The sequence below is a fragment of the Lingula anatina genome, chromosome 2 (genome assembly GCF_051362555.1).
Source record: "Lingula anatina isolate TDL-2025a chromosome 2, LinAna3.0, whole genome shotgun sequence".
Classification (NCBI taxonomy): Eukaryota; Metazoa; Brachiopoda; class Lingulata; order Lingulida; family Lingulidae; genus Lingula; species Lingula anatina.
Window position 1 is genome coordinate 34,822,999 of NC_141768.1, and position 14,526 is coordinate 34,837,524.

The 14,526-nt window shown below is 36.3% G+C and overlaps 1 protein-coding gene across 1 annotated transcript; it reads left to right on the forward strand.

Moving 5' to 3' along the window:
* The first annotated feature begins 273 nt into the window (after positions 1-273).
* Positions 274-11,843, forward strand: LOC106163001 (sushi, von Willebrand factor type A, EGF and pentraxin domain-containing protein 1-like). Its single transcript, XM_087005603.1, has 17 exons — positions 274-434; positions 641-811; positions 1,051-1,464; positions 1,755-2,012; positions 2,262-2,384; positions 2,873-2,960; positions 3,470-3,573; positions 3,790-3,896; positions 4,129-4,279; positions 4,574-4,717; positions 4,901-5,035; positions 5,280-5,462; positions 5,780-5,965; positions 6,267-6,458; positions 6,663-6,812; positions 7,098-7,244; positions 7,954-11,843. The coding sequence occupies exons 1-17, from the start codon at positions 281-283 to the stop codon at positions 8,271-8,273; spliced, it is 3,027 nt and encodes a 1,008-aa protein (XP_086861729.1). The 5' UTR covers positions 274-280; the 3' UTR covers positions 8,274-11,843.
* Positions 11,844-14,526: the final 2,683 nt, after the last annotated feature.

Sequence of the window (14,526 nt, forward strand, 5' to 3'; positions counted from 1 at the left end):
AACACTATTTCTATTAATTCTTACTCCTAGCTGTCACTTTTAGGTCATCTGTCTGTAAGTTTCAGGATATGGTAACCCTTAGCAAAATTTCAGGCTCTCGATCTGCACACAGTTTCTGCATATTAACAGAACTTAAAACAGATATACATATATTAGTTAAAGGATGAGGATGTTTAGTATCTTTGAAATCTTTGACCTAATATATATTCTTTTAAAATGAGAACATATTTTTATGGCAATTTATGCTATTTCAGGATGCACACCTCCACCCAATGGTACCATGGCCTCTTACAGCCCAGTGAAAACCCACTATAGGAACTCAGAGGAGGTTCAGTACACTTGTGATGCTGGTTACTCACAGAGTGCAGGAAATATAAGCTTTACCTGTGGAGTGACTGGACAGTGGACAGGAGGGGCACCATTGGAGTGTGACCGTAGGGGAAATATCTAATTTTTATGGTTGAAACTTAAATTTTGTTTAGGAATAATTATCCCCATTCAGTTGAACAATTATTTTCTAACAAGTTCTAAGTACAATGTATTTCATGCAGTTAAATGTTTAAGATATAGTGATTTACAATATTTTGTAACCTCCCTGAGAGACATTATGTATATGGAATACTTTGATGATATACTCTAGGATGTAGTGACCCTGGTGAGGGGGTGAATGCCACAAAAACAGTGGGGGGTTACCAGATAGGAGGAGATGTCACATATGGTTGTTTCCCAGGCTATGAGGTTGTCAATGGATCTCTAAGACTCACATGTCAGGCAGACTTTACTTGGGATGGATATCCACCAACATGTGCATGTATGTCAATCATTTTAGAAACTTAAATTTAAATGTCACCCTTTTTTCTTTATCAGAACCTCAGAATCAGCAGAAACTATTCAAAAAAGGTTTATGAAATGACAAAAACTGTGATGACGATATTGTAAATAGTCTTTTCTTCATGGTAGTTTTCTATAGTATTATGGAAATATTTGTATCTATGCTTTGCCTCGTAAGAAGGCAACTGCTTATTGTAATGACATGTTTGTTCTCTCCAGACCTGGCAGATAAAACACAGTGCACCAGTCCTTGGGGTTATGGGTACTGGGGCAACTGCTTTATCATCAATTCAACAGAAGTTTCTCCATCTGAAGCCAGAAGGAAATGTTTGGAAGATGGTGGCTACATAGCTGTGCCTGCAGACGCTGGCATGAAAAGTCACCTTGGGAACATCCTCTCCACTTTACCAGAGTACTCATCAATTTCAAAATGGCTGGTTGGCTTACACGATCCATATTCTTTAAATGTTTATCGCAGTGTTGATGGCTCCTTCGCAGATGTTACAGGTATCATGGATACCAATGAACCATCTGATGTTTGGAGCCAATTCATGGTTATGTCACAGGGTAGTGGATATTTACTCCAGGATTTTAATGACTCAGCCTCCTCTTTTATCTGTCAAAAGAATTATGGTAAGTTCTTATGGAGAAAATAAGCAATCAGTCTATATTGTTTAGATTAAATTAAAATAACAGATTTAAACAAATATAATTTTAAAAAGATTTATTTTAAACACATGCAATGCATGCATGCACGTACATGCTTTTGAAAGTTAATGTCAAAATTACAAAAGAAAAAAACTTGTACAACAAAAATTAATCCTTTTGTTAAGATTTAACTTTGTGACATGCTCCTCTTCAAAATGAGGCTATTGTAAGTAGAGGTTTCAGATATTAATCCATTTTTCTACTTTATTTTCAAGGATACCTGGGATGCTACCAGAAACCAACAACCTCTAAAGCAGAAGTAACCAGTGATAAACACATGTCAGCATTACAGTGTATAGAGTACTGCCGGGGACTTGATTACCCTATAGTTGCTGTGTCCCTCACTCACTGCTTTTGTAGAACGAGCTATAATGATTTAGCAAAAGCTGATGAAATGATGTGTGAGCAGACGTGCACTGGGAATTCCCTGGAAAACTGTGGTGGTGCCAATCATGCCCTTTTGTTTATAGGCCGTAAGTATTGATGGTGGATACCTTAAGTTAGAGAATGAATAATTTTCCTTTTTTTATACAGTAAAACAAAATGAAATATGTCTAAATTTCTCTGAATAAAAAAACTCATTTTTTAATCATTTATCATGCTCAGGTAAGTTTATAGGAACAGGTAAACGGCTAATTAACATTCATAAGATCTTTCTTTGAATTTGCCAAGGTAGCAATGTTATTGCATTGGTGTTACGAAAATTTTTTTCATTTCCCTAGCAATGTATCACTTCCAAGCGTTATCTTGTGAATCTCTAAAAAGTCAAGGTGTGGTTCTTCCTGGTAAATACTGGATACGCCCTGATGGGAAAGAGGTTTCTTGGAGGGTGGAATGCTTCATGGGTATGTCTGAAACATAAGAAAAACATGCTTGAAATATATTCTGAAACTTTGTTATTGCTGTCAACTGAATATAAAGTTAATGCAACTTGTTAAATGATGTATGTTTAGATTAGAGTATCTGTCATTTTAGAAAATTATTTATTGGTTTAAATTTATCATCAGTATAATGTGTAAGGCCCCTTTCCCTTAGACACCGTTGGTCTATCTAGGTAAGATAAATCTAACTCTGTGAGAACTCTCGCCAAGTCCAATCACCTTAACTGAATGCACAATTCCTCCTGCATTGCAAAGAATACAGAAAAGGTGCAAGTGCTTATAGGAGTTTGTTGGAAAGAAGAGGAGGTCTGTCATTCATTTAAGCTGATTGCACTCAGGGAGACTCTCCGCAGGTTTGTATTGGTCTATATAGACTGATACATGTATGGTGTCTATGTGAATGGGGTCGAAGACAGACCTTGATTTTCCTTATTTACCTTTACTTGAATTAGAACCCTGCAGTGAGGCTCTGGTATCATCCAGTCAAGTAGAAGTGTCATCAGAAGCAGCAGAAGCCAACTTTCAAAAACAAAACATTCAGTAAGATTTGTTTACATATCATATATATACATATACCGGGGTATATGTATAGTATACTTAGTAAATGCAAACATACATCTGCAGATGGAGCAGAGGAGTAAATGCAAACATAGGGTGCTTTCCCAGAGATTTAGATCGATCTAAAGATTAAGATTTAGATAGACCTAACTCCCTGGGGGTTTACGCTAAATTGCAGTCAGCCGAGCGGGCACCATAGTTAATTACCCCCTTACAGCTTTTAATAGTTATCTAGTGAGACTCCCCACAGGGATAGATCGATCTAAAATGGAAATGGGGTGATACATCTGCAGATGGAGCAGAGGGATCCCCACCCCACCCTTTCTTGCTGCATGCCTGAATCATATCATATCACTAGAAATTAATTTTTTTCTTTCATGTAGATCTTAATCAATTTCCTTATTTAAAAGAAATTGTATGGGTTTTTTATGCAGCATACCAGGTGTGTAGAAATCAGGTTTTTATTAATGGTTTCCGAAATACTTTTCCAGTCTTTATGATGAAGGTGCATGGGCTCCAAATACTTCTGATAGTGCCCCCTGGGTCAAGCTCACCTTTAATACCAGGCGTATTGTAACTGGGATTATCACGCAAGGTAGGGTAACAGTAATTTTTTTATAACAGGTAATAACTATAAAAATGATTAACTTTTGTGCTGTTGGGGAGACAATTTGGAAGGGGAGAGAGAGAGAGAGAGAGAGAGAGAGAGAGAGAGGAAGGAGAGAAAAAGAATGAGGGAGAGAGGGAGGAAGGGATAGTGGGGAGGAGAGCAGATGCATAGAAAGCTAAAAAAATGTTAATTTTCTCTTAGGGGGGTATACCACACAGTCCACTACAACAAACTGGATAACGCAATACCGAGTTACCTACAATGATGGAAAGGGGTGGCACAACTATTCTTCCAATGGAACTCTGGAGGTATGGAGATACAATGACATTTGTACTTTTTAACAACACCTGTTCTCATGAAAATTAAGTATTATGTCACATTTTAAGTCTGTGTTGTTTTTAAAAAGAAGTTACAAGAAATTATATTGTATAAGTGTACCTGATGTATACTCGGGTACCTTAATTACTGTTGAACATTAAAAACAATTGTTATGCATATACATGTACCTCACCTTGTGAGAATTGGAATATAATATTTCAGCTGTCCGGAAACACTGATTGGAATGGGCTGGTTACACAGTATATGCAACCACCATTCATAGCAGATGCCATAAGTATACATCTTCTGGCCTGGAATGGGAGACCTGAATTGCGCTTAGAAGTACTTGGATGCTCCGTTCAATCAATGGATGGTGGGTTGTTAATTTGTGCTTTTTACATACAGATACCTCTTTTTGTACAGAAGCACTAGTAATATTGCAAGTGCCAAGTCATATTTTTGCTTAAACCTTTACATAATTCTAATCTTTTTATTGATAATTGTAAGTAATCAGTATGTACATTGTATCAACAAAAACAGAACTAAATTTGCACCATACTTGCATGTTTATCAATTCATATATAATGCAGTCAGATATAATCACATCCTTATTGAATCATAATTCTGATAGGAGATATAAATTATAATTTTTATTATTTTAATTTAGATAATGATGATTACGTTGGATGCTACATAGAGTCTAGTGGTGCTTTGTCAGAAATGCCCATCTCTGCTGGTACTGTCACAACAGCAGATGAATGCATCAATAACTGCAAGAACCTCGATATGATCTATGCTGGAATAAGTGTTGGTGAGTTTCTTTGGTGGACAATATTGAAAATTTCTTAATGACATTTCAATTTATCAGATATTTTTGATGCATTAAAAAGATGATTTTAATTATTAAAAATCTGTTGGAATCCAAAATAAGCTGAAGATCTTTTTGCAGGTAATGTTCGAAATGATTTCTATTTGACAATGTGACATTTTCTAGGGAATTGTTCCTGTAGCAACAGCCTTGGCAGAATTGGTAAACTCAAGGAATCCAGCTACTGTAAGCAAAAATGCAGTGGTAACACCAATCAATATTGTGGTGATGAGGGAATGCTATCAGTGTATAGAGTATGGGGTAGGTATTCTCATCAAAAAGCAGCAGGTTTTCTGTTGATTCAGAAATGGAGTAAGGACCCTTTGGAAACAAACAAATTAAAATGATTGGAATGTGTCATTTTAGTAGGGATTGTATGACAGGTTTCAAAAGCGGTGACAAACAAAAAATCCAAGGAACGTTCTACACACAGGATAACCTTAAAATATGTTAACTTTGTATTCTCTTCATTTGTACCTTAGACCATTTAAAACCTGTATTGCAGATTCTCAATGCCCTCCCATTCCACAAGTATCTCACGCCAGTTCAAACAGCACTTCCAGAACCCATAGTTCTGTGGTTGGGTACCAGTGTGATACAGGATATGCATTTCCATCTGATGCAGTGAACATAACAGCAATACAATGTGAACAGATACAGTGGACACAGACACCCCCAGATTGCCAAGGTAAGTTCATTTTTCAAGAGAAACCACCAGCATGGGAGGTGAGCAGAGGTGTTTGAGACACCTGCTAATTGGATAGTAATGTAAAGTTTAATTTATATATGTATTTTATGATAACATGCATTTTGACTGTTTAAGATCTACGTGCCACACGAGAAGAAGAAAAAAGGCTTTTTTGGAGTAGACTATTTTTCTTATGATGGTTATAACCACTTTGATATTTTTAAATAATTGGGTGAATTTCTCCTAGGAAAGATAACAAGTAAATACCATGAAAATAAACCAGAGGGATATTAAATGAATGTTTAATTCAATTTTAGTTGTGAATTGCACAACCACTCAGCCATCAGTTGTAAACAGCACAAGTGTGCAAGGAGGCATCAGATATGGGAGTCGTGTGAACTACACTTGTTATAATGGATATCAGCTTCCAAATGGAGCTGTATTCACACAGAGCACCTGTCAGGCTGATGGGACATGGAGCAACATTTTGGTACACTGTGAGCGTAAGTGCACTTTTGCCATTTGAAGGATACAAGGGCTATATATGTGTGTTTTACTTCCATTGCCCCTGGTTGACCAGCTATACATGTATATCCCTTCCACAGGACTCTTACAAAGCTAATGGTATCCCGCTGATCTAGAATCTCCCCTTTTGTCCTGAAAATAGGGGCCAAATAACTCGCTGTGTACACAGGAAGATAATTTCAGAAGAAAATTGCTTTTGGCTAAATTGATAAGAATAGGCTGGCAAGATGAATAATAAATAAATATTAATGTATTTAAAATGAAACTGCTTTTTCACAGCTAAACATTGTGGCAGCAGGCCCTCAGTGACGAATGCGTTAGTTGTGCTTGATGAAGGCACAGTTGTCACATCCAGAATCAGCTACCACTGCAATCCTGGCTACCAGATAGAAGGTTCTGATGGCTTGGTACAGGAGGTCACTTGTTCTCTGGAGGCCCAGTGGAACACCACCGAATTGGAAAATTGCACAGGTTTTTCTCAAAACTTTACTGATCTTCTGAATGACTTGGTCGCTTTTTGATTGCCAAAATATTAATGTTAAATAACAGACATGTTCTTTACAGTGAATTTATAATTTATATTGTGGTTCATTTGCAAGGTAATCAAATTGCCAATCTTTCATAACTTGTTTTTTAAAAATATTTTTAACATTTAAAATTGCACCTTTCAATCAGATGCCCCTACCTTTGTGGGATGTGTGTTGAGCAATGGTGGACTACATGGAACAGGAGCCACACAGAGTTTGGCTGGTATACAGCAGGCAGAAAATAACTATGCACAAAGATGTATCTCAGAATGCAAACAAAATGGCTATGCATTAGCTGGTATGTATGAAAATTTGCAATATTAATTTAAATTGACTTTAACTAATACTTAATTGACTCATATCACCTTATGTAACAGATATCATGTCAGGCGTATTGAGAATATGTGTATTCTACAAGTGTAAAATAAAAATAAACTTTAAAGATTTGATTGACAATATCCATTCATTTGATGATGAAAATAATAATTAATGAAAAGGGTTAGTACCAAAACAAATAAATAAATGAACTAAAAATTTAATATAAATAAATAAATATTCATGCAAAGAATCTCTGTCCTTAAAGGATTAAGTGAGGGAAGTACCTGTCAGTGTGGACAGACATACAGCACCAGTAAAATTGTGGATACAGCAACCTGCAACTTACCATGCTCTGGTGGTGACACAACACAGTGGTGTGGGGGAACTGGCAAGACAGCAGTGTACAGAACAGGTACATTAATTACTTATTGCTCAATCTTCTCAATGGGGTAAAATTGTGAATTTTATAGATACTTTATTTTTATGTCATAATTTCTTAAAATTAAAGTGTACTTATGATAGAGTGGTTATAACAGAATTAAAAAGGATGCTACTCTGTAGTTCTATTCTATGCATTGAAAGCACCACAAATGCTGTATAGAAATATAATTTTGTAATTATTGCCCATTAAAAACATAGAGTAATTATTTTAAGTCTAATTATCACAACCTTTGTTCATTTTATCACTCACATACCAACACTACATCTGTCACCATTCTTTGCATACATGTTAAATTTATGGTACAGAGAACAAATGGGTGAAATTTTCTCTCTCAAATCGAAATTCATTTCAGAGACAGAGAAAATATGTGCAAGTTACATTATTCTGCTTCGTTAACCTGACCTGCACTATATATATGTTAACTAATGTCAAATACTTCAAAACGGTGCCAAAACTTTCATTAGTGATAAAAAACAGTGCCAAAACTTTCATTAGTGATATTGCTATCATGTAGATTATAGCACTTGACCAAGTTTTGCCAAACATTATAACCTCCCTGTTAAATTTAAGTAAAGCAAAAACATTGTTTGGCAGTTAAGAGGTTAGACAATGATAGCTTAGTCATGGTTAAATACAACTGATATCAAAATATATAATAATATATCACCTTGTGCTTCAGACACTTTTTGCCCAATGTTGCCAGTAGGATCAACAGCAACTGTAAACACCACCCAACGACTGGCAGGAACTGTGGTTGCATTCATTTGCAGTAGTGGCCATTTTCTATCCGGTGGTACAATTTCCAGTCATACTTATAAATGCCTTCCATCTGGGCACTGGACTCCAACAGTCCAGTCTTGTATAGGTATGTATGTCCAGGGTATGGTATGCCTAGCAGTATTTTCTGCTTATCAAACCAAATTTTTTCTTCTATTAAATTACAATAACTACCTTATTAAAATTAATTTTTCCATAAATTTGAAAAACACTAAATATTAAGACAATACTACATTTTTGAAATAAATATTATTGCAGTATGTAATGATATAGTTTAATGTTTGATAAAAGCAGACTCGCCCTCATGGTAAGCAACATACATTAACTATTGTTAAAAACCGACTTGTTGACATACATGTTTATTTTGATAGATATTTATATACAGACACTGCATGCATCTGTATTTATTCTGATCACTGTCTTTGTCTGTGCCAATGCATCCGACTCATCTGTATTTTACCCTTTGGCTGCCAAACCATATCATTTGACTTTGTTTGGTAAAAAAGGCAGGTTCCTTTCTAATATGTTTTTTAATATTATTTTATAAAAGTAGACTTTTTTCCTTTTTGTGTTTATTTTGGCTATGTTTGCCCCATAAGTGCAAACTGAATTCTGTTTTACTTTTTTACAATTTTTTTAAAGTTACTGTTACTGGAATGTGCTTGTTTATGTTGATGGAAATTACCTTTTTTTTTGTTAAGTGTCTGTATATTTGCCAGACTTGCTGTCTAGTTGATTTTTTTTTTACCTAAATGAGTTAATCACTATAGAACACCTATTTTAACATCATAAGCAAAGCTTAAATGGAAAATTGCAGACCTACAATAATTTCATTTATCATTGATCATATCTACTGAGACTTATAAATGTCACAGTCAAAACAAACATCCAAAGACTAAAAGAGTCAGATACCCAGAACTAAAAGGTAAGCCATACGTAATTGTAATTTAGATTTGAGTGTCTTTACTTCAAGGTGTGTTACATGATTCAATGAGGCAATTCAAAGATGTGCAATAGGAAAGGTGAAAGTGCTATATTTTTGTTTTACACACAAAGGGATGGTTTGTGGGATTGTTTTTTCTTTATTTAACAATTTTTGAATTAAAAAACATGTTTTTGGTAGCATAAACCTAGTTAATTATGGGTTTCTTAAAACATCTAAGAATGCATTACCATGGATGTATAAATGGTAATACATTTTATCATAAGTATAGCATATTGTGAACAGATGTCAAAAAAATGGTGGATTGCATGTATTGCAAATGTTTCTTTTCTTTCAAAATCCCACACATCATCCTTTCCTCTTCAATTTGTCTTGAATCAGGCCCGTAGCCAGGGGGGTTCGGGGGGTTCGAAATAACCGCCCCTTTTGCTGGGAAAAGGTCCACTCTGGGTAAAATTTGAGCTTGGTACATGAAGTTTTTATAGAAAAGGTCCATTTTTTCAGAAAAAGAACCCCCCTTTTGAAATTGCGGGCCTGTGAATGGTGGATTTTTTAATTGTCACAGGGTGAGGGTGTAGGAAAGTGCATTGAATGTGAGAAAAAGAACAGAATCCCAGACTCAGAGACCGTGTGATGTGGGTGAGTTTGAAGACAGTTGCAATTGGTTATGATGTATGATAGCTGTAAAATGGTTGATTTGTCTCCGAATTAGGGTATCATGCAAAGTTAGACTGCATAAAGATATCAGCATTGTTATCCAATGAATGTTTTGTGCTGATCAGTATGGTATGGTGTGACAGTATGCTTGAATGGGAATTGTTCTTGCTCGCAAAATGTGATAGAGTGTTCCTTTTTGGCAACCAGATGCTGATGTGAAATGCAAGTTATATTGTTGTGTGTGAGACTTAGAGTGCATTCATGACAGCGAACTAACAGATCTGGGAGCAAATATGGCTGATCCACTTGAATGCTTGGGTAATCTAGTCAGTGGCTAATCAAAAATTGAGCTGTTAGCATTTTAGTGGGTCACCATATTTGCTCTGCTGATCTGTTAGCTAGTCCACTTTTCTGAATGCCCTCTTGAGTTGCATGTCATTTCTTCTCTAATCACTGAAAATGAGCTCTGGCTATGAATTATCTGGCATACGTATAGCAATTAACTTGTTTGCAGATAGAAAAATAGAAAAATAATTTTAAATTGTGCATAAGCTGTGGAAAATGCAATATCTGACTTGGATTTCCAGGTCTTATGTACCTGTATCACAAAATGACACTCTTTAAAAATATCTGGAATTTATTTATCATACTGCAGGGGCAGATCCAGAGATATTTTCTGACAGTCTTCCTAATTATCTTTGTTTATCCATCCTCCATTTTAAACCGTCTTCCAAAAGAAAAAAATGAAAGATCCCCCTCTACTGCACCCAGTATGTACAGGTAAAATTTGAAAATCTGACCATCTTCCAGAATACCCTGAATATGGCTCAACCTGCCCCTGTATTGTTTGTTATAAACAAAACTGATTGATCAATTAAATACATTGTGTATTTCATTCAAATGAAGATCTTTATATTTACTGACCTGATTGTATTAATATTAATAAAGTTGCAAAAAATTATAATAATCTTCTGTATAGAGCAATTTATTGTCTTTGAGCAGCTGTACACAGACTGGACAATAGAAGTGTCACCCCTTCTGAATCAATACTTTGGGGGAGATAAATGACTGTGGAATGATGTGCTCCTGGTATTATTTATTTTAATAAAACATCAAATTTCACAAAAAGACCAACAATACAATTCCATGGTACAGCTGTTTTATAATCATTAGTCACATTATAAGTAGACCAGGCATTATAACTACTCAAGATCTGTGTGTGGTTTGCTTGTCACTGAATGTTTAAAAAAAAGAGGAAAATACACCCTACCAACAGTAAGATAAGCATCAAATAAATTATTTTTCTCCTCGTGCTCCAAATATTATATCAGAAATGTCAAACTAATATGGAATCACAATATATTTTTTGGTCAGCGAAAGAAAACATTGTTTTCTCTTGTCCTTGTACAAAATGAAACATTTTGATAATTTTTCTAGGGAACATATGTTACTTATTAGTATTACGGTAAAGTCTAATTTCGTCGTTCTTGAAAATTTCGTCGGTCGACGATTTTCCGCAGACGTAATTTTTTTCCCTTTGAAAACTTCGTCGACCTTGAAAATGAGGTACTCGATAATTTTTGAAAAGTTCGTCGCCAAATATGGCCGCGTTGTCCAGCTCAAACATAAAGGTAATGCGTCAGTTGATTCAAGACAATGATACGAACAGGATATCATTGCCGATAACACTCTCAATGGGAGATAGGAACAATAGTGCGCCCCTGCGAGCGGTCATTCACAATACAGATGGTTTAGATGTGAATTCCCGTTCTCAATTGCGGGAACGTCGGCCTTTTGTCTTTAGTTTTATTACTATTACCTGGCTCAAGGCGGCAAATAGAAGTCACAGGCCGCGGCTCTGTCATTTGTAACGCCGTTATTGTTATCGGCGGCTGTCCTAAATGAGGAAGACACAATGAAAAAATCAAGATATTATCTCGAAGGGAAATGTACCCGTCACTTCTATTCATGGCCATGTTCAATTTAGGACCATTTTACGATTACCTGGCTCGTACATGGAGATCGTTCGCAATGCGAATGGGACGAGATGGCAATTTTCATATCTTCAGCGGAGAATCGTTCGCGTAATATCGTCAACAGATCGTTCGCGATCCAAACGAGACGAGAAGATAATTTTCATTTTTGTAGCGGACTCCGTTCGCGTAAGATCATCAGCGGGAGATCGTTTGCGATTCGAGAGAGACGAAAAGGCAATCTTCATATCTTCAGCGGGAGATCGTTCGCGATGTAAGCAATAATAAAATGCAGTTTTCATATTAGTTCAAGGAACTTTGTTTGCCAACGATCGTCAGCGGGAAATCATTATTTTAACCCCCCCTCCCCCTTTGAATTTTATACACAACATATATTTTTCATTTTATCTTTAACCCCCCCTTCCCCCGCTCACGGCATTTCTTCGGCGAAGAATATAGTTAGCGTAAGATTATCAGGACTTTGTTCGCGTAAGATCATATCAGAGGGAGATCGTTCGCGATCCTAGCTAGACGAAAAGGCAATTTTCATATCATCATCGGGAGATCGTTCGTGATTTAAGCAATAATAAAATGCAGTTTTCATATTAGTTCAAGGAACTTTGTTTGCCAACGATCGTCAGCGGGAGATCATTATTTTAACCCCCCTCCCCCTTTGAATTTTATAAACAACATATATTTTTCATTTTATCTTTAACCCCCCCTTCCCCCGCTCACGGCATATCTTCATCGGAGAATCGTTCGCATATCCTCAGGACTTTGTTCGCGATGTAAGATCGTCAGAGGGAGTTCGTTCGCGATCCGAGCGAGACGAAAAGGCAATTTTCATATCGTCATCGGGAGATCGTTCGCGATGTAAGCGAGAATAAAATGCACTTTTCATATTAGTTCAAGGAACTTTGTTTGCCAACGATCGTCAGCGGGAGATCATTATTTTAACCCCCCTCCCCCTTTGAATTTTATACACAACATATATTTTTCATTTTATCTTTAACCCCCCCTTCCCCCGCTCACGGCATTTCTTCGGCGAAGAATAGTTAGCGTAAGATTATCAGGACTTTGTTCGCGTAAGATCATATCAGAGGGAGATCGTTCGCGATCCTAGCTAAACGAAAAGGCAATTTTCATATCATCATCGGGAGATCGTTCGTGATGTAAGCAATAATAAAATGCAGTTTTCATATTAGTTCAAGGAACTTTGTTTGCCAACGATCGTCAGCGGGAGATCATTATTTTAACCCCCCTCCCCCTTTGAATTTTATAAACAACATATATTTTTCATTTTATCTTTAACCCCCCCTTCCCCCGTTCACGGCATATCTTCATCGGAGAATCGTTCGCATATCCTCAGGACTTTGTTCGCGATGTAAGATCGTCAGAGGGAGTTCGTTCGCGATCCGAGCGAGACGAAAAGGCAATTTTCATATCGTCATCGGGATATCGTTCGCGATGTAAGCGAGAATAAAATGCACTTTTCATATTAGTTCAAGGGAACTTCGTTCGTGGAAGATCGTCAGCAGGAGATCGTTATTTTAACCCCCCTCCCCCTTTGAATTTTATAAATAATATATATTTTTCATTTTATCTTTAACCCTCCCCCCCCCTTCCCCGCTCACGGCATATCTTCGGCTAAGAATCGTTTGCGTAATATCGTCAGGACTTTGTTCGCGTAAGATCGTCAGAGGGAGATCGTTCGCGATCCGAGTGAGACGAAAAGGCAATTTTCATATCATCATCGGGAGATCGTTCGTCATGTAAGCAATAATAAAATGCAGTTTTCATATTAGTTCAAGGAACGTAAAATTGCAGATGATCGTCAGCGGGAGCAATTATTTTAACTCCCTGTAAATTTTTAGGAAGTTACAGATATTAATTTTAGAAGGCCTGACACTTAATCCTGGGAAAAGCCCTGCATGCAGCAAACGTTGCCAAGTGCGTAATTTTTTTAATATGTCGCATCCAGGTTATGATGCAAGGTTGCAATTAGGCTTATCTTGATCCTTCTCCTCTATCAGGAGGTATGTTTCTTACCGAGAAGATAATTCTCAACATATTTTCGGGTACAGTAAGTTAAATATAACTTAAAAGAGATGCACAAATAAAAAGATTATTATTTACCACCAGAAAATGACTTAGGAAGTAGTAATAAATATCCCACAATATAGGAGGGTCAAAGATAACAGCCGCTAAGGATAAAAGCACAAAGGCCGGATTTTTGAAAATTTCGTCATACCCAGGAGTCGGGGAGAGGTAATTTTGAAAAATTAGTCGGATTTACACAATTAAAAATATTAATTAATTTTTAAGCGACGAAATTTTCAAGACTTTACCGTAGCCATGAAGCAAAGCCCCTTGAGTTACAGTTTAAATATTTATAAAATCATCCTTACGTCATGTCTAATTTACCTTGACTACAAAATGTATCGGAATTAATGCAGTATAAAAATTGGAATTAAATGACCCGGAACATACGTCACTGTACCTTTTTGGAACATAAATTGAGACAATTGTGGATTTTTGTTCTATACACATATATGTTTTTAAAAATTGAATACAACTTTGAATTCGTTTAGTTTTATTTTTTGACACTTCAGCATGTGAAATGCACCTCTTTATTGGGTTTGGGTGGCACAGTACCTCATGACAGTGAAAATTGCCTTATGCTTTAACTACTATACAGAATTTTAAACTACATCGCTAAAATTAGTAGTGGCAGTAAAGTTTTACATGCAAAATAGTCAAGATGGGGAAAATTCTGTGGAATGGCTCTTTTAAAATTTTGGCTGTTGAAATTTAGTGAGTGGTTTTTGATAAAATTATACCCTGTATGTCATAGTTATAGTACTGCAAAAAAAAAGTCACAATTGAAAACTGAAGAACAGTA

Bases quoted from the DNA above. Each gene is read 5' to 3' on its own strand.
- LOC106163001 (XM_087005603.1), top strand. From the start codon at position 281: ATGGCCTCTTACAGCCCAGTGAAAACCCACTATAGGAACTCAGAGGAG. The intron at 2,385-2,872 runs GTATGTCTGAAA...TACTTGAATTAG, and splicing joins GAGGGTGGAATGCTTCATGG to AACCCTGCAGTGAGGCTCTG. The intron at 7,245-7,953 runs GTACATTAATTA...CTTGTGCTTCAG, and splicing joins GACAGCAGTGTACAGAACAG to ACACTTTTTGCCCAATGTTG.